Below are 25,761 nucleotides of genomic sequence, written 5' to 3'. Positions count from 1 at the left end.
TCCTGTTACCAATCTTACTGATTTCTAGTTTGTATGATTTTGGTTCTTTTAAATATTTTGAGATTTATGGCTCAGGATATGATCTGTGTTGGTCTGTGATACGCATGATGACTTGGAAAGAATGTGTATTCTGCTGTTACTGGATGGAGTCCTCTATAAATGCTAATTAAATCCTGTTGGCTGATGGTATTGGTATTGTTAAGTTCTTCTATATCCTAGTTGGTGTTCTGTTTAGGTGTTCTATCAATTCCTGACAGAGGAGTATTGAAGTCTTCAATTATAATTTTGGATTTGTCTGTCACTTCTTTTAGTTTTATCAGTTTTTTGCCTCACATATTTTGCAGCTCTGTTGTTTGATGCATATACATTTAGGATTGCTATGTCTTCCTGGTAGATTACCCTTTTGTTTTTATGTAATGTCCCTTTCTCTTTGTCTCTGGTAATTTTCCTTGCTCTGAAGTCTACTTTATCTGATTTTTTAAAACTTATTTTTGATTCCCTGATTTGGGGGTTTTATAACTGAGGCTATTTTTCCCTTCTCTTTTTAAGGAATATATTATTCGAGTGCAAAGAGGAATTTCTGTGGAAAACAGCTGGCAGGTAAGCATTTTTTTTTTTTTTTGTCAATTAGAAAAATATTTAAATGCGTGACTAAAACCCTGACTTGGGGCATCTGAAAGTCTGGAAAAATCAGAACATGCATAAATACAAACCGTGTTTCTTTTAGCTGTAAATCTTTAGCTTTAAGACAAGTATGATAAGAGTCTTTCCTGTCCCCAGTAGTTTGGTTAAATTGTGTGTGATTGATATTACTATTGAGGGTATCTAGGAATTTGTTCCCCAGCTCAACCCAGAGCAAATAGTGTATGCAAATTACTTGTTTTCTTTCTAGAAATTCACACCTTCACCCCTATAGCTATGGTTTGAGTTCAGTCTACCAGGTAGAAAGGTGAGATTGAGTCTTGGCTATTGTACAGTTTGGGCCACTACATTTTATGGATCTCAGGTCCACTCATGGGCAGCTTCTGATGCTAGCTCCCTCATTGTCTCTAGGGGAGGGTCTTCTTGGGGCCCCAGGCTCTGCTTTCTTCAGTGGTGGCTTCAAAGAGAAAAGAATTCCTGGACAGATCAAGAGGTCCTTCCCATCTGAGTTGACTTACAGAGGGTGGCTGAATTCTGCATAGGGGCCCTTTCTTTCCTGGTTTAGTAATTATAATTACCACCTCCACCTCCCCGCAACCCTTCTTCTCTCCCAAAAATCTTACCTTCTCCTTCACAGCCCAGCTCAAACCTTAACCTTCTACCTTAAGCAGCCTCTTACACACAGTTGTCCACACTTGGTCTTTTCTTTGCCTAAATTTCAAACTACTGTTTGTTTGAATAATTATTATATTTAACATCTATTGAGCATGTATTAAGTGTTCACTGGTTTGAGCACATTAATTCACTTAAGCTTTTAAAAATGTCCTATGTGGTAGTATTGTCCTCATTTTACATTTGTGAAGTAAGTAACTGTCTGAGGTCACAGTTAGATCATTGGCAGAATAGAGTTGGAATTTGCTCATTCTCTGTGGTTAACCACTCTACGATCTTTTGCTTCTTGGCTCTTATCAGGGATGACCTTATATTTAACTTTTTGATGTATATTTGGCAAACAGGGCCAACAGCAGTGTCCTACCAGAAAGATCAACCCTTGGTGCAGTTTTCTAGATCCATTGCATTAGAAACCCAGGAGTACTCAACAAAAATGTAGACTCTTGGGCCCCATCCTAGATCAGTTACTGATCAGATTTTCAATGGGTGGGGTTGTAGGGGCAGAGGTGTGATACCTTTCTTCACCCATGGTAAAGGTTGTGGCCAACACTCTTATAACAAAAGACAGATTAATAAGGGAAAAGCATAACAAATTTATTTAATAAAAGCTTTTTTTTTTTTTGAGACGGAGTCTTGCTCTGTCGCCCAGGCTGCAGTGCAGTGGCACGATCTCCGCTCACTGCAAACTCCACCTCCTGGGTTCACGCCATTCTCCTGCCTTAGCCTCCCGAGTAGCTGGGACTACAGGTGCCCGCCACCACGCCCAGCTAATTTTTTTGTATTTTTAGTAGAGACAGGGTTTCACTGTGTTAGCCAGGATGGTCTCGATCTCCTGACCTCGTGATCCGCCTGCCTCAGCCTCCCATAGTGTTGGGATTACAGGCGTGTGCCTGGCCAATCAAAGTTTTATGTGACACAGGAACTTTCAGAAATGAAGACCCAAAGACCCGGGGAAAACTGTCCATTTTTATGCTTGATTTGATGAAGAGTGGATAGCCATGTAGAATGTGATTGAACAAACAATTTCTTTATGTTTTTATTTTTATTTTTATTTTTTTGAGATAGGGTTTTGCTCTGTTGCCCAGACTGGAGTGCAGTGGTGTGATCACAGCTCACTGCAGCCTCGACCTCCTGGGCTCAAGTGATCCTCCCACTTCAGCCTCCTGAGTAGCTAGAACTACAGGCAGGTGCCACTACGCCCAACTAATTTGTTTGTATTTTTTATAGAGATTGGGTTTGGCCATGTTGCCTAGGCTGGTCTCGAACTCCTGAGCTCAAGCAATCCTCCTGCCTTAGCCTCCCAAAGTGCTGGGATTGTAGGCATCATCCACCATGCCTGGCCTTGTCTGTTCTTCTTTTTTTAATTTTTAGTTTCGTAGAAAAGGGGTATTGCTATGTTGCCCAGACTGGTCTTTAACTCCTAAGCTCAAGGGATCCTCCTGCCTTTGCCTCCCAAAGTGCTGGGATTATAGGTATGAACCATTGTGCCTGGCCCTGTCTGTTCTTCTTGGTCTGTCCGTGTAGCCTTCCTTCCTCCTGGGTGTGGGGCAGGACCCCTTTAGAATGAGAGTCCTCAAGGGAGAAGGGAGAGAGCAACCTCTAGGTTTTATGGCTTACTTTGTGAGAGGTAGAGGGGCTAGAGACAGGAGGGCAGAAGACCAGAAAGAATAACTCATTTGTGAGCCCTTCTTTTTTTTTAGACAGAGTCTTATTCTGTTGTCCAGGCTCGAATGCAGTGGAGCGATCTCTGCTCACTGCAATCTCTGCCTCCTAGGCTCAAGCAATTCTAGTGCCTCTGCCTCTCAAGTAGCTGAGACTACAGGTGCTCGCCACCATGCCCAGCTAATCTTTGTATTTTTAGTAGAGATGGGTTTCGCCATGTTGGCCAGGCTGGTCTCGAACTCCTGGCGTCAGGTGATCCACCCGCCTTAGCCTCCCAAAGTGCTGGGATTACAGTCACAAGCCACTGTGCCCAGCCCATTTCTGAGGCCTTCTAATCTCCTTTAGTTCAAAGTACTTAGCATGCCAAAGTACCATACTGGGATATCATTTTCTGAGCCCCAGTAGGGTTCTAGGTGATATCCAGGTAATACTTTTCTGCACATTAACATTTGAAAATCACCTATAAAGGTTAAAGTCAAACTATTTCAAACCAAAATTATTTTCTTGATCAGGACCTGAAGAACTAGTAGAATTTGACTATAGCCTAATCAATGGCATCAATACAACTGAGAAAGAATGTGTAGACAATGGAAGGTGGACTGTCTGTCAAGAGGGGGAACCCTGGGGAATCAGGGTGAGGTGTGGCAGCTCTGCCTGCAATGCAGTCCAGTCTCCAGGGTGGTGGGAGCTCACTTGGGGGAAGTTTGACCCAGGACAAAGGTGAAATGGCCTCAAAACTGTCCATTTCCTCTTGCTTTGATTCCATGCTCAGTAAAACTTTTTTTTTTTTTAAGTCATTCATCTTTCTAGGTGCCTGGTTAATAAGAAAGACATTTGAAGGGCTGTTTGCCCTGAAAACAAATATTCTCACTCATCTCTTGGCATCTTGTGAATTTGACAGGTATTAACCAGTTTCCCATGGCCCAGCCAACGCTTGGCACTGCTAAGTCTGTTTTCTAGGCTTGTCAGGTTAAACAGTTAAGCACCAGGTATAAGCCCTACTACCCTTAGTACAAGTGCCTGAGCTCTAGAGTGCCAGTATTACTAATTCTAATACATATTAAATAAAGAAATGAAAAGAGATAGTCTTTGCTGAATCAAAACACTACTTCTTGTCTCTTACAGATTGTTAGAAGATACAGTGACTTTGATTTGCTTAACAACAGCTTACAGGTAAATGTTTTGAAATTCTAATTACACAGATTGATTACTTGGGGTGTCTAAAAAACTGGCTGGAGTCTGGGCATGGTGGCTCAACGCCTGTAATCCCAGCACTTGGGGAGGCCAAGGTGGGTGATCACCTGAGGTCAGGAGTTCAAGACCACCTGACCAACATGGAGAAACCCCATCTCTACTAAAAATACAAAATTAGCCAGGCGTGATGGTGCGTGCCTGTAATCCTAGCTACTTGGGAGGCTGAGGCAGGAGAATCACTTGAACCTGGGAAGTGGAGGTTGTGGTGAGCCGAGATCACGCCATTGCACTCCAGCCTGGGCAATAAGAGTGAAACTCCGTCTCAAAAAAAAAAAAAAAAAAAAAAAAAACTGGTTGGAAATGGCAATATCAAAAACAAGAAATTAGCACATTTCCCTGTCAAAGAAAATAAATTCATACTTTACACAGATGATGTAAAGTAGTCCCAAAAATAAACTTTTGGGAATCAACATGTGATTTACAATTAATAGTCACCTTGCAACCAAGTATTATTGTGCCAGACTGTATCCTTACCACAGTCATAGGAGGCTGACGTAATATCTCCTTTTAACAGATGAGGAATGATTGCGTGGATTGCTAGCGTTGTTCACTTAGGTGGAGCTGGGACTCTGAATCTCTTCATTGAACTAGGCCACATATCAGCTCTGCAGATCAACATGCAGCAGTAACTGAGAGTCTCAACCTTTTTGTGTTTAACTTTTTTATCCTAAATATGTAGTTAGAAATCCCTTTGTTTTAAATGTTCCTAACTTGAGGGCCATAATGGGAAGAAGCATGAGCTGGAAGGTCTTCATCTAGAAACACAGCCAGTGTTGGTAATGGTTAAAGGGTCCAAGAGGAGCTTTAGCACCTTAGGAAGTCCTGCCAATACCAGCCGTGTCTTCACTTGGCAGGCTGGTCTTCAAGTGCCTTGGATTACTGAAGACTATTGCGCTCTTGTGTGTCATACTGCAGGTTTGATTGGTAACATAAAACCCTTTAAACCTGAGGAAGAGTGCATGGCATATGAGGTAAAGGACTCAGCCAGGAGGGAAAGGACTGCTCCCGTCATTGGTGAGCTAGCCATCATCGCTCATTCTGAGTGACCTCTGATCTTGCCCATAAAGGTCAGGAGGACTGTGCACTAGGAGGAAGCATAATACTTCCTTTCCTTCAGAAGGCCACGTTTTGTTGGTCAGACTTCAGAAAATAAGCATTTGGGCCAGACGTGGTGGCTCACTCCTGTAATCCCAGCACTTTGGGAGGCTGAGGCGGGTGGATCACCTGAGGTCAGGGGTTCAAGACCAGCCTGGCCAGCATGGCGAAACCCTGTCTCTACTAAAAATACAAAAATTAGCTGGGTGTGGTGATGGGCGCCTGTAATCCCAGCTACTCAGGGGGCTGAGGCAGGAGAACTGCTTGAACCCGGGAGGGGGAGGTTGCAGTGAGCCAAGATTGCACCACGTTGCACTCCATCCTGGGCAATAGAGTGAGACTCTGTCTCAAAAAACAAACAAAAAAGGAAATAAGTATTTGTAGAGCCCACACTTTAACATTATTTATAATGCTGCTGAAAGCATGAATGCCTTGTTTTCCTTTTGAAGGAAGGGGCCTAATTATCTGCAGACGATTATGTAATTGCCATACTTGTCATGCATTTGACACATATTGTCTTTTTGTGTTTTAATTTTAGTATGACCCATTTGAGTTTTCAGATAGAATATTGGCAGAGATCAAATTCTCATCAGTGGGTTTAATTGGTTTTATTTATGGATTTTAATAGCATCTTCTTTGCACTCAGAAAAGAGCTGGTCCTATGATGACATTGTAGTTAAGGCATCAATGTGCAGTTTATTCCAGCAGTGGATTTTCTCCTCAGGCCGTCCTCTCCCCAATGCAGTGGCCCATGTGACATTTCCACAGTGGTGTAAGCATTTGGGAATTAACAGTGGGCCTACTAACTGTTTCTGCCTTTATGCTCAAGCGAACCTTTGCTTGTGCATAAAGGGGGAGTGATCTTTGTACAATGTCATTCAGCCAGGCAGAGTAAGAATTGTGGGAGAAATATTTTTGAAATTGAAATTGCCTAGACTTAGCCTCTAAGAATAGAGGGTGGGAAGGAGAGTTTTATCCTCATTTACACATACTTTGGGATGATAAGGTTTCTCCACAACTCTTCACTTACGGCCTTTTTAATATAGTGAATTTTATTCTTGCTTCAGTGTAATTTTACCTTTTAAAATGGGGACTTTCAATGTGCATCTTATTTCAAATGCAAATATCCCCATGTATTGATGTTGGCTTGTGTTGGGCAGAATATGGCCAGACATCATTTCAGTGGGAGGTTTTTCTGGATTCAAGTAAACAAACAGAAGAAAGCACATACAGCTTTTTGGCAGTGAAATTATTTAAAACAATATCCATAAAACAGACCAAAAAGACTCAAACCTCAGAATAAAACTGTGACCATGATTTTCAGTGTCCAATTACCCTTTTGACAGATAAATGAGTTCCTGCTGAAGAAAGAGAAATATAATACACATATGCAGAGTTGTCTGAGTCCAATAGGAACATGTCTAAGTGAAAAAAAGCAGAATGCAAAATTATATGTGCCATATAATATAATTACAAGAAATGTTTGGAAAACAGGATTGCAAGTAAATATGCCAAAATGTTAATGGTGATCCCCAGGTGGTGGAATTATAGGTTATGTCTTTTTCTGTTTCTTTGTTTTGTTTTGTTCTGTTTAATGTTCTGTACTTTCCAAGTGCTCCACAAACAAGCACATGTAGGCTATTCTAAGCAGAAAAACAGAAAAAAGCTGCTTTTTCTTTTTTTTCTGAGACAGAGTCTCACTCTTGTCACCCAGGCTGGAGTGCAGTGGCGCGATCTTGGCTCACTGCAAGCTCCACCTCCCGGGTTCACCTCATTCTCCTGCCTCAGCCTCCCGAGTAGCTGGGACCACAGGCGCTCGCCACCACGCCCGGCTAATTTTTTGTATTTTTAGTAGAGACAGGGTTTCACCATGGTAGCCAGGATGGTCTCAATCTCCTGACCTCATGATCCGCCTGCCTCGGCCTCCCAAAGTGCTGGGATTACAGGCGTGAGCCACCACGCCCGGCAAAAGCTGCATTTTCTGAATTTTTTTTTTGAGATAGAGTCTCGCCCTGTCACCCAAACTGGAGTGCAGTGGCGTGATCTTGGCTCACTGCAATCTCTGCCTCTTGGGTTCAAGCAATTCTCCTGCCATAGCCTCCCGAGTAGCTGAGATTACAGGCACGCACCACCATGCCCGGCTAATTTTTGTATTTTTAGTAGAGACGGGGTTTCACTATGTTGGCCAGGCTGCCAGACTTTTTATAGTGAGCATATTTTGTGGAAACAATGAAGAAAATCACCATCTTATTTTAAATGCAACATCAGATTAGCAGCCATCTAGGGAGACAGCAAACAACGAAGGGAAAGAAGCAGGCTGTTGAAATGTTGGGAACTGGGCAGAGAGAGAAAGAACTCAGTCTCTGTTCCTTAGACTTGAAAAGGAACCCAGGCCCTCCCCCTTCCAGCGTTGAGACCTTGAGTCCAGCATTTCTCTCTTTTTTTTTTTTTTTTTGAGACGGAGTCGCTCTGTCGCCCAGGCTGGAGTGCAGTGGTGCAATCTCTGCTCACTGCAAGCTCCACCTCCCAGGTTCACGCCATTCTCCTGCCTCAGCCTCCTAAGTAGCTAGGACTACAAGGCGCCCGCCACCATGCCCGGCTAATTTTTTGTATTTTAAGTAGAGATGGGATTTCACCGTGTTAGCCAGGATGGTCTCGATCTCCTGACCTCTTGATCCACCCACCTCGGCCTCCTAAAGTGCTGGGATTACAGGCGTGAGCCACAGCGCCCGGCCGAGTCCATCATTTCTTCTCTTGGGTTTCACTTTCACCGCTGAAATAAAGGGGTTGAACTAGATGACTTCTGAGATCTCTTATAGCACAAATATTTTGTAATTAGAATTTTACTCCCCATTGTTGACCTTGGAGAGACGTACTGTACTCCAGGGGACAGCAGGGGGTTGAGACAAATTGAGGGTCTGTTGAAAGCTTAGAACTCCCTAGGATACTGACTGGAATATGGTTGAAGGCAATTTGCAGATCATTAAGATCTGATGTTGGAAGTCAGGAGCAATGAACAGATTGAAGTTGAAAGTTTTTCATTCCTGTCTTAGCTCAGGGCCTTTGTGTGCTCTGTTTCCTCTGCCTGGAAGTTGCTGTGCCCTTGTGGCTAGTGCCATCTCATCCTCTGGCATGGCGGCTCACGCCTGTCATCCCAGCACTTGGGGAGGCCGAGGCGGGTGGATCGTGAAGTCAGGAGGTCGAGACCATCCTGGCTAACATGGTGAAACCCCGTCTCTACTACAAATACAAAAAATTAGCAGGGCCTGGTGGCCAGCGCCTATAGTCCCAGCTACTCGGGAGGCTGAGGCAGGAGAATGGTGTGAACCCAGGAGGTGGAGCTTGCAGTGAGCCGAGATCGCACACTGCACTCCAGCCAGGGCGACAGAGCAAGACTCCGTCTCAAAAAAAGAAAAAAAAAAAGAAAGTTTTCCCTCCAGATAAAAGCTAGTTTTCTTGAAACTGTAATATAGTTTGTCATATAATTTTGGGCTCTAAATCTCAATTTGGGAATCATTCCCTGCTTTCCATTTTCTTTCTTTTTTTTTTTTTTTGTTTTGAGACAGTCTCACTCTGTTGCCCAGGCTGGAGTGCAGTGAGCTGAGATCGTGCTCACTGCAACCTCCACCTCCCGGGTTCAAGTAATTCTCCTGCCTTAGCCTCCCAAGTTGCTGGAATTACAGGCGCCCACCATCATGCCTGGCTAATTTTTTTGTATCTTCAGTAGAGATGGGGGTTTCATCATGTTGGCCAGGTTGGTCTCGAACTCCTGACCTCAGGTGATCCACCCACCTCGGCCTCCCAAAATGCTGGGACTACAGGTGTGAGCCACGGCGCCTGGCCTCCCCTTTCCATTTTCACTCTGCAGTTGTGCGTGGAACTCTGGGGACTCCTCTGCTGGCTGTCTTGTTCTCTTTTCCTTCTATAAGGAACTCAAGAAGGGAATCCATAGGGCATGTTAAAGAGGAAGGTAGTGAAAGTGAGATGATGAGGCATCCTGGCTTGAAGTCATCAGTGTGGAGGTGTCTAGGAAATCAGTGGCTTAGAGACTTTATTATTCCATGTGTAGTATTTTTTTTCCCTCCCTTCTAATTAGCCATTGGAGTTCTAAATTTTCTATTCTGTAATTGGTAAGCAGTTTAGAAATTCTAGGAGAAAGCTGAAAGAGAAAGTGTCTCTTGAATAGTCTTTTTTAAGAGACGGGGTTTTAAAATAACACATATGTTGCACAGTCTGAGTACCTTTAGGAATTTTTTTTTTTGTGAGATCTTAAACTTAGGGCAGGAAAACCACCTCCGGTCTGTCTGACATAGCAGGGACATTTTAATTGCAGCTGTTGGCAAAAGAGCTCTTTGTTTCACCTGATGGTTTGAAAGAACTGATGGGATGTCTGGGCAGAGCAATACATTTAAAAAAGTGAAATGAAGCTTGACAAAATGGATTGGTTGAAGCTTGGAAGCCACAAAGTTCAAAACAGATACTTTATGAAATTCATTCTCACATCCCCACATTGAAAGAAAAGGAGCCAGAATATTGGGATTTGAATCCAATGATGTCAGATGTGACTCCTTTCTGAGTGATGTGGACTCAGCTGGGGCTGCTGCTATGCAGTAGTGCAGGCAAATCTGTCGATACTGGGTAATGGTATTTTAAAAATCCTTGCTGTATATACAATCAGTTTGATATACAAAAGCAATTTTCTTTCTTTAATTGAAAAAAAAGTAGTAAATGAACACTAAACATTTCACAGTAGAGAAATAAAAATTAATGAACCAACCCACTCCTAGAAATGGTTATTGTTAAGCAGTTGGTATGAGTCCTCCCAGACATTTTTTCTGTGCCTGTGTAACCATATCCCGGGCTAAGACAGCAGGTTCTCAGATAACACTGTTTTGTTCAACATTGTTTGGTTGTAATGTTGATGAGAAAAAAATAAATCTATCCATGACCAAGGCCAGTGTATGAATGGAGTTTGCATGTTCTCTCCATGTCTACGTGGATTTTCTCTGGGTACTCCAGTTTCTTCCCACGTCCCAAAGATGTACAGGTTAGGTGAACCGGCATGTCTGCATAGTCCCCATGTGAGTGTGGGTGTGTGTGAGTGCATCCTGACATGGGATGGGCTCTGGCCGCCTGAGACCCTAAACTGGAAACATGGCGTAAATAATTATCTTGTTAAGTTGGCAAAATCTCACCAATGCTAAGCATTATAATTGCTTAAGTAATTTTCCATTTCCTCTGGATTCTTTAATTACATTTTAATATCTATATAATTGCTTTAAGTAATGAATGTTAAGTGCAAAAATACAGCAAGTTAACAACAGCTACCCTCCAAAATAATAATTATCTTGTTTTTATTAATCTTTCTTAAATTATATATAGGTAATATTTATTTCAGTGTTTATTATTAGACATGTTTTAGGTCTTTAGAAGTTTGCTGATGTTTTTGTGAGCAGAAATATGCTGTAGGAAGTTAATTCTTGTTTATATAAATTAGCCTGGCCAGGTGTGGTGGCTCACGCCTGTAATTCCAGCACTTTGGGAGGCTGAGGCGGGTGAATCACTTGAGATAAGGAGTTTGAGACCAGCCTGGCCAACATGGTGAAATCCCATCTCTACTAAAAATACAAAAATTAGCCAGGCGTGGTGGCGGGCACCTGTAATCCCAGTTACTCAGGAGGCTGAGGCAGGAGAATTGCTTGAACCCAGGAGGCGGAGGTTGCAGTGAGCCAAAATTGTGTCATTGCACTCTAGCCTGGGTGACAAGAGCGAAACTCTTGTCTAAAAATAAATAAATAAAATTAATTAATTAATTAGCCTATGGTAAAATTAGCCTTGTTATTCATTTTGCTTAAAGTCCCAGTTTGTAAGAACCTATAGACAGCATTAAGTGATAACTTAGCGTACACACACATAAATGAGATGATATTCTGTAACTTCATAAAATAGTTTCAGGAAAGATATATCAGTTGTGTTTTAGGTAATATATTACCCTTTATTTATTTATTATGTATTTATTTATTTATTTATTTTTGAGACAGAGTTTCACTCCATTACCCAGGCTGGAGTGCAATGGTGCCATCGTGGTTCACTGCAACCTCTGCCTCCTGGGTTCAAGTGATTCTTGTGCCTCAGCCTCCTGAGGAGCTGAAATTACAGTCATGTACCACCATGCCTGACTAGTTTTTGTATTTTTAGTAGAGATGGGGTTTTGCTATGTTGGTTAGGCTGGTATCTAACTCCTGACTCCAGGTAATCCACTTGCCTCGGTCTCCCAAAGTGCTGGGATTACAGGCATGAGCCACTGTGCCCGGCCTACCCTTAATTTAATTCATTATGTCCTTGAACCAAAAAATAAAGTGATTGGCTTGGATGTACAATAGCTAAGTGATGTACTTTCTTCATATGTATGCATTTTATTCAGCTAAAAAAGAAACTGCTATTAGATAAAGCCTAACTGTATAAATGAGGCAAATGACGTGAAATTTGATTATCTTATTTGGAAATGAATTATGCTGTGATAGAAAATTTACTCTGTGTATGCTCTGACATATTTTCGTAATTATATTTGAGAAATTGGCAATTTAGAATTATCTGCCAACCTTTTCATCTTGTCCAGTATCAAGTTCAGAGTCTTCATTTGGCTGCATCATTGTTGTTTGAAAAATACAGAATGGAACAGTTAGGTTTGCCCAATTTAATGGTTTAAGATTACATCCTTTTCTGAATTCAAGATGCCCTTCTCTTTAGACCTTACCCTCGATCAATACACATGCCACTGGACTGCTCTAATATAAGCACAAGTCTAGAATAGTACTACTCTTTGAAAGTGACTTTGCTCATTAAATTAAAATGCCGATCTCATGCTTTGCTTTTTATGTTTAAAAAATAAAGTCACAGTCCCAGCTACTCGAGAGGCAGGCTGAGGTGGGAGGATTACTTACAACCAGGAGTTCAAGTACATAGTGAGACCCTATCTCTTTCTAAAAAAAAGAAAAGAAAGAAAAGACTAAAAGTTTTAAATAATGTGGAAAATGATAGTAGATTGAGTACCTGTATTTACTTTTTCTCCCTCCGGAAATCAGTCTAAAATAACAGTGGATTGTTTATGTACACAAACACACTCTCAAGGACAAACAGAACAGGAGAAGAAAAAACCACAATAAAACACTTTAAGCTGAAAATCCAGTGGGTGAAAGCTAACTGATTAAGCAAATGTAGGAAGGCAGAATTCTGAGATGGGAAGCAGATAATCTCATTGGGTCTCAATTTATATCACAGAACCCCTGGAAGGTTCCAGCATTGGCAGTACCAGGTGCTGCCCCTAGAGTGGGGTGAAGGTCAAGGAGTTGCAAGTCTGTTTAAGAAGCAGTCAGATCCCCAAATCTCCCATGTCCGTACAATTTATGCCTGCCCTCCTCCGTCTAGCAAAAAACAGTAAGTTTATTTTCTGGAGAGGGTCAAACAGTCTTTAGGCTGGGGTATGCAGGCACATTTGAAAACATGTACATAATATACATGAGGACCCCACTCCCTCCCTAGCTTCCTTCTTCCTCTCAACTCCCAGAATTCTGGCAGTCAGCCTTCAGACTTTTCAGGCAGGATATTAGAAGATTGTTTTAGGGGAATCTGTCCAGCCTAAGAGGAAAGAGCTAAAGGTTTGTCCAGTAAAACAGCTGCGTAGGGTCATCTGGTAAAATAAAGCCCACAGTAGATAAATCCCAGGGCACTCACCCAGAGGTTCCAGTTAACTTTTGGTGCTCCACTCTTGAATATGGGCTGATAACCAAGGGTCACCAGACTCCTACAGGACTCATTTTTGTTTCTTATTTAAATGTTTTCACTGGATTTGGACTTCATTTTTCTTCTTCTTCTTCTTTTTTTTTTTTTTTTTTTTTTTTTTGGTGACGGAGTTTCATTCTTGTTGCCCAGGCTGGAGTGCAATGGTGGGATCTTGGTTCACTGCAACCTCTGCCTCCCGGGTTCAAGCGATTCTCCTGCCTCAGCCTCCCGAGTAGCTGGGATTACAGGCATGCATCACCACGCTCAGCTAATTTTTTGTATTTTTAGGAGAGATGGGGTTTCTCCATGTTGGCCAGGCTGGTCTCAAACTTCCGACCTCAGGTGATTCGACTGCCTCGGCCTCCGAAACAAAGTGCTGGGATTACAGGAGTGAGCTACCACGCCCAGTCGGACTTCATTTTTTTAAAGAGTATGTAGACATAACTAGTCTGATCAGATATTAGCTTATATATTTTGGTAGCCCTTTATTAGTAGTAGTAGTAGTAGTTGTAGTATTCGAGACAGAGTTTTGCTCTGTTGCCCAGGCTGGAGGGCAGTGGTGCAATCTTGGCTCACTGCAGCCTCGGCCTCCTGGGTTCAAGCAATTGTACTGCCTCAGCCTCCTGAGTAGCTGGGATTACAGGCGCCCACCACCTGTAATCCGAAGCTGGTGGATCACTTGAGGTCAGGAGTTTGAGATCAGCCTGGCCAACATGGTAAAACCCTGTCTCTCCTAAAAACTACAAAAATTAGTTGGGCGTGGTGTCGCATGCCTGTAGTCCCAGCTACTCAGGAGGCTGAGGCAGGAGAATCTCTTGAAGCCAGGAGGTGGAGGTTTCAGTGAGCCAAGATTGCACCACTGCACTCCAGCCTGGGTGACATAGTGAGACTCCATCTCAAAAATAAAATAAAATATGCTTAATACGGTATTTTATCAATTCTAAATGCAGTTTTTCACAATTTTTATATGACTGAAATTAGGATGCATCTAAAATCTACATTGTCTTAGGTTTAATGAAATATGATAGGTCAAGATTTTTGTATTGATTCTTATTTGTGGATGACATGAGTGTAACTTTTTTTTTTTTTTTTTTTAAAGATTGCAGGCCTAAGTCTACCTCTTCCTCCCAAAAAATTGATTGGTAACATGGATCGTGAATTCATAGCTGAAAGGCAGAAAGGTCTTCAAAACTATCTCAACGTGATCACCACAAATCATATCTTGTCTAATTGTGAGCTGGTTAAGAAGTTTTTAGATCCAAACAACTATTCCGCAAACTACACTGGTAAGCGAAGGAATCTGTGAGCTATGGTCACATGGCTAAAGAGGCACTGTCCCTTGGTGGAGTTAATGTATGTGGGAGGAACGTTTTCTCAAAATGGGGATGTGTATACATTTGTTGTAGCATATTATGAATTTACTAAGATTTTCTTGATTGTAGTTTACTGTAGATGTATAAGAAGAAAATAATTTACTTCCAAAATGTTTGTAAAGTCTGCACAGAAAAATATGGAAGAGAAATTATTATATGTATACTTATACTCTTGCCTTTATTGTCTTCCCTGACAGAACAGAGAGTAAGTAATCTACAGTAGGCCAGACGCGGTGGCTCACACCTGTAATCCCAGCACTTTGGGAGGCCAAGGCGGGTGGATCACCTGAGGTCAGGAGTTTGAGTCCAGCCTGGCCAGCATGGTGAAACCCTGTCTCTACTAAAAATACAAAAATTAGCCAGGCATGGTGGCACATGCCTGTAATCCTAGCTACTTGGGAGGCTGAGGCAGGAGAATCACTTGAACCCGGGAGGTGGAGGTTGCAGTGAGCCGAGATAGCGCCACTGCACTCTAGCCTAGGCAACAGAGCAAGACTCTGTCTTAAAAAAATAATAATAATAATAATAATCCACAATAATGCATACAGTAATTTTTTATATTACTTTTGACCTCTAATCAACACCTTATACATACAGTAATCTTAATCTGATTTGCATTTGGCTCTGTTTTTGTATTTATGATATGTTGTGTGTTCTGTTTTTTCTGGGAATTTACTTTAAACACAGCAGTGATTCAGAAGGGTCCTTTCTGTGTCTTCCTATTTGCTCCCTGAGACCCACTCAGTGCAAAGCATAGGAGGTCATTCTCTTCCAAATCTTTCCTGGATCAGGGCAGCCGCCAAGGTACTGTGGTTGAAAGGGCTTCTCTTCCAGTACCTATTACACTCAAAGCTGGCATCAATAACCTAAGCCTGATGTCAGCAGAATGAGAAACTAAATATTTAATACATTCTGGTGTCACTTTGAAAAGAACAGTAGAAACCATTGTTTCACCTGATTTGTTAAAGAGAAACCATGCTTTAGAGACTTTCTAAGTGGAACTATGGATATTGTTACTTTACTTGCTAAGAGAATACACCATATCAGATAATTGAGTCCTTAAAACATTGCTTTTGAAGTAGAGAGAGGCACTTTTATTCCTATTTCACTTTTATTTATTTATTCATATCCATTCATTCACCAAAATATTCGTATTTCAGAGAGGGGAAACAGATGTCTACTTGGCAGGCACCAAGTTTTTCTCCACAGTAGAATCACCTGGGGAGCATTAAAAAAATTTCTCATGCCCAGGCTGCGTGCATGCTGATTAAATCGGAGTCTCATGGGTGGAGCTTGTAGTCTGTAAAGCTTCCCAAGTGATTCCAATATGGAGCCAAGTTTGAAAACCACAGCCCTTGAGGCTTATGACTCACAGTGTGGTTCTCTGACCAGCAGCATTGGCATCACTGGGAGCTTGTTGAAGGTGCAGAATTCAGTCCTCATCCCAGACTTCCTGAATCAGGATCTGATTTTAACAAGGTCCCCAGGTGATTTGCACGCACATTAAAGCGTGAGAAGCCTCGCACTAGGATGTACCTGCCATTTCCTAACAGAAGTGCTGTGCAGGGCTAAGGAAAATGCCTTTCTAGAGTGTAACCAAGAGAAGGAAAGTTTATTTCAAACTCACACTTACTGTAAGTTACCAAATGGAGCATTGAGTTGTTACAAGGATTCCATTCCTGCCTTCACTTGTTTTTTTGTTCAGGGAAGAGAAAAGATAGCACAGATAGGACTGGGGCTCTAGGGACAGCTTGAATTCTGTCAAAGTAGCATCTTTTGTGGCTTTCATTTCTCAGTGTTTCACCTTGATTGTTCCCAGAATTGTCAGACAGCAGGCCATCTGGACTGACTTGTCAAATGAGCCCTAACCCAGGCCCACTCGGTGGTTTATCTCCCTCATTCCCTGCGAGTGCCTGCTAATGTTCTCCTGAGGGCAAGCATCAACGTGTAGTGCACGTGTAATGATGCCATTTATTCAACAAATGTGATGTGTGCTGGATGTTAGGATGCAGGCACAAATAAATGTGTTCCTTGCTCTCAGGGAGCTGGCACCAGAAGTACATTGAGTCCCATGGGGTCAGAGCTAAAAGGGATCTTAGAGCAGATGTATCATGTCTAACCCTCTCTTTTCGTGAATGAGTTCACCTAAGGCCCCCAGAGAGGGAGGGCCCTAGCGTGACTTTAGTCTGGTCTGAGTGTTTAAGTTAAAATGCTTTGTAGCTCCTAGAAGGTTGTCTATTCTGACAGTTGTCGGTTCTCTGCTTTTTTCTGTACCTGCCCCACGTGTTGTTGTTGTCTTTGATCTCCACTCCCCCTCCCCACCCCCAGGCCTCCAGCATGGTAGAGGGTCAGGAGTCCAAAGCAGATGTGGGCAGGGGTATAAAAAGACCATCAGAAACTCCTGCCAGAACCCGTGCTGGCTGCTATTCAGAGGGCACAATCCCGGAATGAAACAATAGGTGATGGATGCTGTTTTCAGAGAGATGTTGATTTATTTCCCCCTTTGAATGAAATTTCAGAGTTTGTCTAGCCTCAAGGCTGACATAGCAGCCACCTCAGGAAAAGGAAGCATAGGCTGCCACCTCCATGCCAGCTTGACAGGACCATTCCTGAGATTCACAGCATGGCCCACGGAACATACCCTGCACGCCCCTCACCTTGTGGCACTTCTCTAAGCAGGGCCGCTTTCCCTGTTTGTTTTTTGAGTAAGGGTCTCACTCTGTTGCCCAGGCTGGAGCGCAGTGGCACTATCCCAGCTCTGTGCAGCTGTGACCTTCTGGGTTCAAGTGATCCTTGCGCCCCAGCATCCTGAGTAGCTGGGATTACAAGTGCACACCACCATGCCCAGCTAAGTTTTTAATTGTTTGTAGAGAGGGGGTTTCACTATGTTGACTAGGCTGGTCTCAAACTCTTGAGCTCAAGTGATCTGCCCACCTCAGCCTCCCGAAGTGTTGGAATTGCAGGCATGAGCCACTGTGCCTGGCCCACTTTTGCCTTTTAATGTGGATAATGTCTCCACCTCTTCTCATTTTCCACATGGTCTGCAGTCACCACCCAGCTTCATTTCAGCAGGATTTGAGTTCTGTGTTCAAGTGGTGGCCAGAATCAGCAGAGCACTTTTCCTGGTCCTTGCTCTGACGGAGGGTGAGGGTGCCTTGTTGGAGGGGGACTGTGATGACATTCTGCTCTCAGGGGATGGCTAACCAGGAGCTCTCAGGACATTGGCAGCTTCCTTCTCTCTTCCCTGGGTCCCCAGCCTGGGACTGCTGGGCCTTTCTTTCTTTTCCAGGTTTTCTCTAGAAGAGCCAATCCTCAGAAAGGAAATGTAGACCCTTGGTCTTCTGTGAGGGAGTTGTGAGGTGTTCATTTGAATTAGAAAGTCTAATTGAGGGCCAGCTGTTGTGCAGGGAAAACAGGTATCTCCTGGTCCTGAGAAGTTTGTGTTGAGAATCTATCTCACACATATATCCCCCTTACTTTTTTTTTTTTTTTTTTTGAGACGGAATCTCACTCTGTTGGCCAGGCTGGAGTGCTGTAGTGTGGTCTTGGCTCACTGCAACCTCAGCCCCCTGGTTCAAGTGATTCTCCTGCCTCAGCCTCCCGAGTAGCTGGGATTACAAGCACCTGCCACAATGCCAAGCTAATTTTTTTGTATTTTTAGTAGAGATGGGGTTTCACCATGTTGGCCAGGCTGGTCTTGAACTCCTGACCTTGTGATACGCCCACCTCGGCCTCCCAAAGCGCTGGGATTACAGGCATGAGCCACTGCACCTGGCCTACAATAGTCATCTTTTTAACAAGGTACTTCTATCATTTAAAAGCCTCACTGCACTGTAGCCATCTTCCTGCCTCAGTCCTTATACCCTTTGGAGTAAGGGGGTTTTAACGTCCACGCAAAAGTCATTTGGACCAGAAATCAAGAGGCCTGTATCCTGGTCCCAGCTTTGTCATTAGCAGCATTTCCTCTCTGTGGGCCCACATCCTGACCTATAAAACAAGAGGCTGGGGAGGGGGAATAGACCAGGGAGTGCTGAAGTTCCCCTTTTAGGCCTAAAGCCCCAGGAATCCCTTGAAAAGGTAGGACAGTAGTGGACTCCAGGATATAAAAAGGGAGAGAGTGGGGAAAGAGGACTATATTTAGAACAACAGCAGGGTATTTGGTGAGGTTGCAGGCCTCTCTGCATTGCAACCTGCTGTAGTGGACTAGGGGTCTGGACCCTAGCTCCGGTCCTAGAGGAGTCAGTGTTTGTTCCCTGCAGTCATTCCATGGGGCTGTGATCGAGGAATTCAATGACTGCTCGCACTGGGCGCGCCTGGTACAACTGAGCTCTGTGGGAAGCACAGGATGGACTTGAAGGCTGTGCTCTCCGTTTCCTGTCTCCAGCTTGTTTATCAGCACTTTCTGAGCATGCAGTTTTTCCACATGTGTCAGTCAGTTTCCTGTGTCAGAACTAGAGGGCAGATACCTTCCTTCTCATGGATTTCATGTTCTAATGGGAGAGAGTTTCCACATCTGCTGAACACAGTTGAACCCTTGATTCCTGCTTCATCAGATACTTATTGAGCATCTGCTGTGTGCCAGGTGCTATGTATGCAGCCAGGAGGAAAGAATAATTCCCCCACTTCCTACTCCATGACAGTTACACAGGGAGATTGACAGGTGATGGCTGTGGCAGAGTAAATGTTAGGGAGCACCTTGGGGAAGGGGGTGGGGGCATGGATGATCCACACCTAAAGTTGAAGGAAGGCTTCCCAGAAGAGTTCATTCCTACACGGAAATCTGAGGGGTGAGTAGAAGGTAGCCAGGCCGAGAGGCAGTGGCCAGTGCTCTGGGCAGAGCAGCTTGAGAAGATATATCCTGGCTTTACCCTTCCAGCCAGAGCATACAGTCTAGGTGGAAGAGAGTAGCCCTAATAGAGGACATTTATAGGTAATCCCATAAGAGAGGGACACACAGAGCACTGGGAGTGTACAGAGGAGAGAAAGAAGGAGAGAGGGAGAGAGTCCTGGCTAATGGAGCAGAACATCTGGGCTGAGTCTGGGCCAGATGGAAAATGCTGAGGGAGTGGGGGCAGGCCATGGTAGGCAAATCTCAGAGTGCAGAGAGACCCCACACACTGTGGGAGATAAAGCCAGAAAGGTAGGTTAAAGCCAGAGGTTGGTTGAACACTCGGTTTATGTTTGGTCTTGATTTGGGCAAGGAAGTGGGGAACCAGTAAAGGCTTCTAAGCAAAGGAGTAGATGTTTAGGATTGAAATGTGTTGCCTGAGTCTGGGGAAGGAGGGGGTTATTATTTGGCACATGATAGTCATGCAGTTTATTTGACAGTAAATCACAGTTCAGTGGGAAGAAATTGTCCTTTCTCCGATTCCCTGACCCTAAGTGAAAAAAGCTATTTCACAGTCCTCAGTTTATCAGTGAGAAATCCAGTATGTTCCATCTGTTCACAGCTATTTCCCCTATTCCTAAAACAATGTATGGCACATAGTAGCATACAGTAGATATTGCTGAATAATGATTTTGTAGGGAATTCCGTGTCACTGTCAGTCTTTTAGAATGACATTGTACACATTAGAGAATTATTTTTCATGCTCCTTCTCAAAGTTGATATGAATGATTTTCACTTAATTTCCTTTTAAGTTTCTTTATGTTCGAGTTACTTTGGAAATACTAAAAATACTTTATATTAACATGAATTATAGAAGAGATACAAAGTTCCCAGTGTTGATAATGAAAGTCTGTGTGTTTCTGTTGCACCCAGATCTTCCAGATGGTTTGTCATACTCTGGGGTAGTTAGAACAAATGTGAATGGAGCCAGTTTTGTATTTGGTCATCATATCACGTGTTTTCTTCTGAGTAGATGCCAGTGACACTTTACATATTGAGTCAGTAAACAAATAGCTAGTAAATTGTTTTCTTCCCTGATCTCTTAACTCAAAATGTACTATAAAATATATCCAAATGATATTGTTTGCCAAGCTCTTGACATGTGAATTCCAAACAAGGTCATTTTGACATATGGAGAGCATTTCTACTGAATCCCTCATGCCTCACCAGTCTGCCTGGAATGTAATTAATGCTAGGCAGAAGTGAAATTCCACAGTGCATTCGGAGGATTGCTGTTTGCTTTCAAGGATCTGGAGTGGCTTCATTTACTCACTGCAATGAGGGGAAATGGCAAATTACAGATGTTGCTTTTTACAGGAAATGTAAAAGCACAGCTGTTTTCATAATTTCTTAATGCAGAGAACTTTAAAGAACTTCCTTTCTCATTGTCTTCTTAAAAGGGGGAAACATTTTCATGATAAATGAACACAAAAAGAGGATGGATTTTTTTTTCCCAGTAAACAGGCACTTGGAGACTTTCCACAATAGAACCATGTTGTTGCTGTACACTGGCTTTCATTTCTTGTATATATTTAAGGCTAATCACTTTTTTGTTGATGAAAGCTATAATTCCAGATGGGATAAATAGTACTTGGAGCAACATTAAATACTGTTCCCAGCTGACTTTAGAACATGTTTTGAGTTTTGGGCTTGGGTTGTGGTCTGGTGCATATATTGAATTCTTGGCTTAGACCAGCTAGATTACATATTTTAGATTTTCCAGTTTTGAAAAGTATACATTTTCACATTATTAATACTTTTTAAAATAAACTTTACATTTTAGAATAATTTTAGATTTACATAAAATTGCAGTGGGCTGGGTACAATGGTTCATGGTTGTATTCCCAGCACTTTGGGAGGTCAAGGTGGGAGGATCTCTTGAGCTGAGAGTTTGAGACCAGCCTGGGTGAGATGGCAAATACCTTGTCACTAAAAAAAAAAAAAAAAAAAACCACACCAGAAATTAGCCAGGTGTCGGGCAGGTGCAGTGGCTCATGCCTGTAATCTCAGCACTTTGGGAGGCTGAGGTGGGCGGATCACCTGAGGTCGGGAGCTCGAGACCAGCCTGACCAACATGGAGAAACCCCATTTCTACTAAAAATACAAAATTAGCCGGGCATAGTGGCGCATGCCTGTAATCCTAACTACTCAGGAGGCTAAGGCAGGAGAATTGCTTGAACCCAGGAGGTGGAGGTTGCAGTGAGCCGAGATCGCACCATTGCACTCCAAGCTGGGTAACAAGAGTGAAACTCCATCTCAAAAAAAAAAAAACAACAAAAACAATTTAGCCAGGCGTGATGGCCCATGCTTGTAGTCCCAGCTATTCGGGAGGCTGAGGTGGGAGGATCACTTGAGCCCAGGAGGTTGAGGTTGGAGTGAGCCGTGATTGTGCCACTGAGTTCCAGCCTGGGCAACAGAGTGAGACCCTATCTCAAAAAACAAAAAACAAAACTAAACAAAAGAAGTTGCAATGATAGTACAGAAAATTGCCATATACTTCTCACCCAGTTTCTCCTAATGTTAATATTTTATATAACCATGGCACATTTATCAAAACTAGAAGTGAATATTAGTAATGTTACTATTAACTATGGGCTTTATTCAGATTTTACCAATTTTTCTGCTAGTGTACTTTTTCTATTCCAGGATCCAATCTAAAATCCCACATTGCATTTAGTTTGTGTGTATTTTCTCTCTTTATTATTATTATTATTTTTTTGGTAATTAAGTTTTTTAAAAAGGTCATAGACTATAAGGATTTCATTTACAAGAATAATATCTTCAGCATATGGCCCTTTCCTGATATGTCTGACTAATGGGTTTCTAAAATGTCTTTGCAGAGATTGCCTTACAACAGGTTTCCATGTTCTTCCGATCAGAACCAAAGTGGGAGGTGGTGGAACCTTTGAAAGACATAGGTGAGACATTGGCATGCTCATTCTGTTAAAAGCCAGATCACAGAACTGGATCCTTAGTCATGCTTTCTGATACATATCCCAGGAACATGCTTAAATGCAGGTGACTTCTTTTTCTTTTTGCATCCCAACTGCTTGAGGATACAGCTGTTAATTTTTAATACCTAATGAAGGCCGGGCGGGGTGGCTCACGCCTGTAATCTCAGCACTTTGGGAGGCCGAGGCGGGCGGATCACGAGGTCAGGAGATCGAGACCATCCTGGCTAACACGGTGAAACCCCATCTCTACTAAAAATACAAAAAATTAGCCAGGCAAGGTGCCGGGCGCCTGTAGTCCCAGCTACTCGGGAGGCTGAGGCAATAGAATGGCGTGAACCCCAGGGGGCGGAGCCTGCAGTGAGCCGAGATCGCGCCACTGCACTCCAGCCTGGGCGATAGCGAGACTCCGTCTCAAAAACAAACAAAATACTTAATGAACCTTGGTTAAAGCCCCATCAAAGGATTTGGATGGTAATAACTTTCAGAAACACCATTCCTTCTTCATCTATCTTTTTCACTAAATCTAAACTGAAGTGCTATTTTCCTGCCTTTTCCGTGAATAATTTCTTCATTTACTGTTTCTTTTTAAGTATAGCCTTTACTATGTCAACATTATCAAATGGTTCTTTTACTTGTGCCTATGTAGCTGCGAATAATATTGCCAAACTTAATTTTTCTTGATTACTTGGTCAGTTGAAACATATCAGTTGTTGCAAAAATTGTGCAGCTCTAAGCACATTTTTGCTTTTATGGCAGGTTGGAGAATAAGGAAGAAATATTTCTTGATGAAGATTAAAAATCAGCCAAAGGAACGGCTAGTGTTAAGCTGGGTAAGCTAGCTTTTTGCTTCGGTCTCCTTCAGTGACTTTAGATGGGTTAATGAAAGCAGATTTGACAAGAGAATTACAAAATTGTACTGTGCTCTTAAGTGATGATGTAAAGGCTTCCTTGGTCCAAAGAAAAGTCATTTTGAGTCATTTTCCTGTGCATTTGGTTATATAAATGCAATTATATTTGGTCAACTAGTAAACATTTGGAAAGAAATAAGAACAGCTTAAAATAACTCTCTCGAATCTCTTTAGGGTTTATAGTTTTGGAGTTTACTTCCCAAAAAAAAATACTTGGGTATTACTTTATCTCTTTGACTTTGAGAGTTTTAGTGATACATTTGGTTAATGGAATTAGATAAGATTACAGTTAAGTCTGGTATTTTTACACACTGCTTCTCCAGAAAGGTCTTGAGGCAGCCAGACTTAGTGTTGTTTTCATCTTTGGTTTCCAGTCATATTTTGGATAATAAAATTAAAGGGAAAGACAAGGAATTTTTCTTTTCGTGACCAAAACAGTACCCTGATATTCCCTTCCATGTTTTCAGGCTGACCTTGGCCCAGACAAGTATTTGTCAGATAAAGATTTTCAGTGTCTAATCAAACTTCTGCCTTCTTGTTTGGTGAGTATACGTCTTTCTTTTATTCTCAGTGCTGATGACAGAGTCACAGTATTTTTTCTGGGTGAACATGGACAGAAAAGCTGGAAAAGAGAATGGGGAGATACAGTGGATTTCAGTTCAGACTGAAATTGTGTAGGGCTAATCTCTTAGATCATAGGCTATATGAAATGGCATTCATGACATCTGCACAACCCATGAAACATAGTAATTTAAATATAGACTTTGAATTTTAAACAAAGATGAGAGTAGGGAAGCAGCCACTTCTCCCAGCCTCTTGTTCTTGGTGAAGGTATTTATCTCAGTGGGACTGAAAGATACTCTTTCCAGCCTGAGAAAACAGAACTAATGAGGATTTAGATAAGCTGGGTGAAGAAAAGGCAAAATAACCATTTTTGTATCTGAGTTACTACCCTCACAGGCTAACCAGATGACCTTTAGGAATACATGATATTATTTACGCTACTACACAGCTCTAATCCAGGGCCTTCAGTGCAAAGAACCACATTGATATATTTCAAAATATGTGCAGAATGTCTTCAGCAAAGACTAATCTGGCCAGGAAATTGAGTTAACATTGACATTCTTTATCTTGTCTGCATGAAGATGTAGTTCCCTGGAATGAATCACTAGCGAACAGAACACAATTACACTGACTTGTGCACTTGGTTTGGCAAGTTTGTTTTTGGCCATATAGTGTCTTGTCAAGCTAGCAAAAGCAAGCTATTAATGAGGTGCAATGTGAGGCCAAAAAGACACTTTAGTCTTAGAGCTTGATTGGTTGTGTGACACAGGCTGTCAGGACCTAGTTCTAAATTTCTTTTTTTTTTTTTCAAGGTGGAGTCTCTCTCTGTCACCCAGGCTGGAATGCAGTGGTGCGATCTCGGCTCACTGCAACCTCCACCTCCTGGGTTCAGGCGATTCTCCTGCCTCAGCCTCCCAAGTAGCTGGGATTACAGGTGCGCGCCACCACACCCAGCTAATTTTTGTATTTTTAGTAGAGATGGGGTTTCACCATGTTGGCCGGGCTGGTCTTGAACTCCTGACCTCATGATCTGCCTGCCTCGACTTCCCAAAGTGCTGGGATGACAGGTGTGAGCCACCGCACCCGGCCCTAAATTTCTTTTAATAGAAGTGCTTCTTTAAAAAAAAGAAGGACATATAAATGGTGCATATTAATTGTAGCAAAGTCAGAAGGCAGATAAGCAAAAATAAGAAAATAAGCCGAGTGCAGTGGCTCATGCCGGTAATCCCAGCACTTTGGGAGGCTGAGGTGGATGGATCACAAGGTCAGGAGATCGAGACCATCCTGGCTAACATGGTTAAACCCCGTCTCTACTAAAAATAGAAAAAATTAGCCGGGTGTGGTGGCGGGCACCTGTGGTCCCAGCTACTAGGGAGGTTGAGGCAGGAGAATGGCGTGAACCTGGGAGGCGGAGCTTGCAGTAAGCCGAGATCGTGCCACTGCACTCCAGCCTGGGCAACAGAGCAGACTCCGTCTCAAAAAAAAAGAAAGAAGAAAAGAAAAGAAAAGAAAGCTCACCAGTAATCCCAATCAACCGGAAGTATGAACCAAAATGTTCAGTTGTTACTTTTTAAGAATTTTTATGATAAAAAAGTAAATTATATATGTAGTGCTTTAAAACCTGATTTTTTTTCATTAATGGTGTACCATGAGCATCTTTAGTTGTTAGTAAATATAGCGTCATTATTATGGGCTGTATAGAATTATCATTGGCTATACCTTAGTTTACTCAATCTTCTATTGACATTTAGATCACCTCAGCTTTTTGCTCTTATTTTTTAAAAAAGAAAAAAGCCATAGTGAACAATTGTTGCTAAACATTATATCCATACTTAATTTCTTTTTTTTTTTACCCATACTTAATTTCTTAAGGTAAATACCTATAATAACCAATGTGTAAGGAGATATTGTGACACTACATATTCTGTTCTTTATCAAGCCCACTAGCATTTTAGCATTTAATGTGA

At 42.4% G+C, this 25,761-nt stretch overlaps 1 protein-coding gene across 16 annotated transcripts in view; it reads left to right on the top strand.

Annotated features, from left to right (window-relative positions):
• Positions 1-25,761, top strand: part of PXK (PX domain containing serine/threonine kinase like) — a 91,207-nt gene that overhangs the window by 33,082 nt on the left and 32,364 nt on the right. For 11 of the 16 annotated variants that reach the window (XM_054479615.2, XM_054479616.2, XM_054479617.2 and 8 more), the window contains exons 2-7: positions 550-600; positions 4,102-4,149; positions 14,207-14,393; positions 22,209-22,286; positions 23,079-23,152; positions 23,698-23,772. In XM_054479615.2, the coding sequence (XP_054335590.1) occupies positions 550-600; positions 4,102-4,149; positions 14,207-14,393; positions 22,209-22,286; positions 23,079-23,152; positions 23,698-23,772 (513 nt within the window). The remainder of the gene's footprint in view (positions 1-549; positions 601-4,101; positions 4,150-14,206; positions 14,394-22,208; positions 22,287-23,078; positions 23,153-23,697; positions 23,773-25,761) is intronic. The other 5 variants (XM_063661023.1, XM_063661022.1, XM_063661021.1 and 2 more) reach the window with 1 other exon arrangement.

This window comes from Pongo pygmaeus, chromosome 2 (assembly GCF_028885625.2).
Source record: "Pongo pygmaeus isolate AG05252 chromosome 2, NHGRI_mPonPyg2-v2.0_pri, whole genome shotgun sequence".
Classification (NCBI taxonomy): Eukaryota; Metazoa; Chordata; class Mammalia; order Primates; family Hominidae; genus Pongo; species Pongo pygmaeus.
This window is presented reverse-complemented; position numbering and strand designations above follow the sequence as displayed.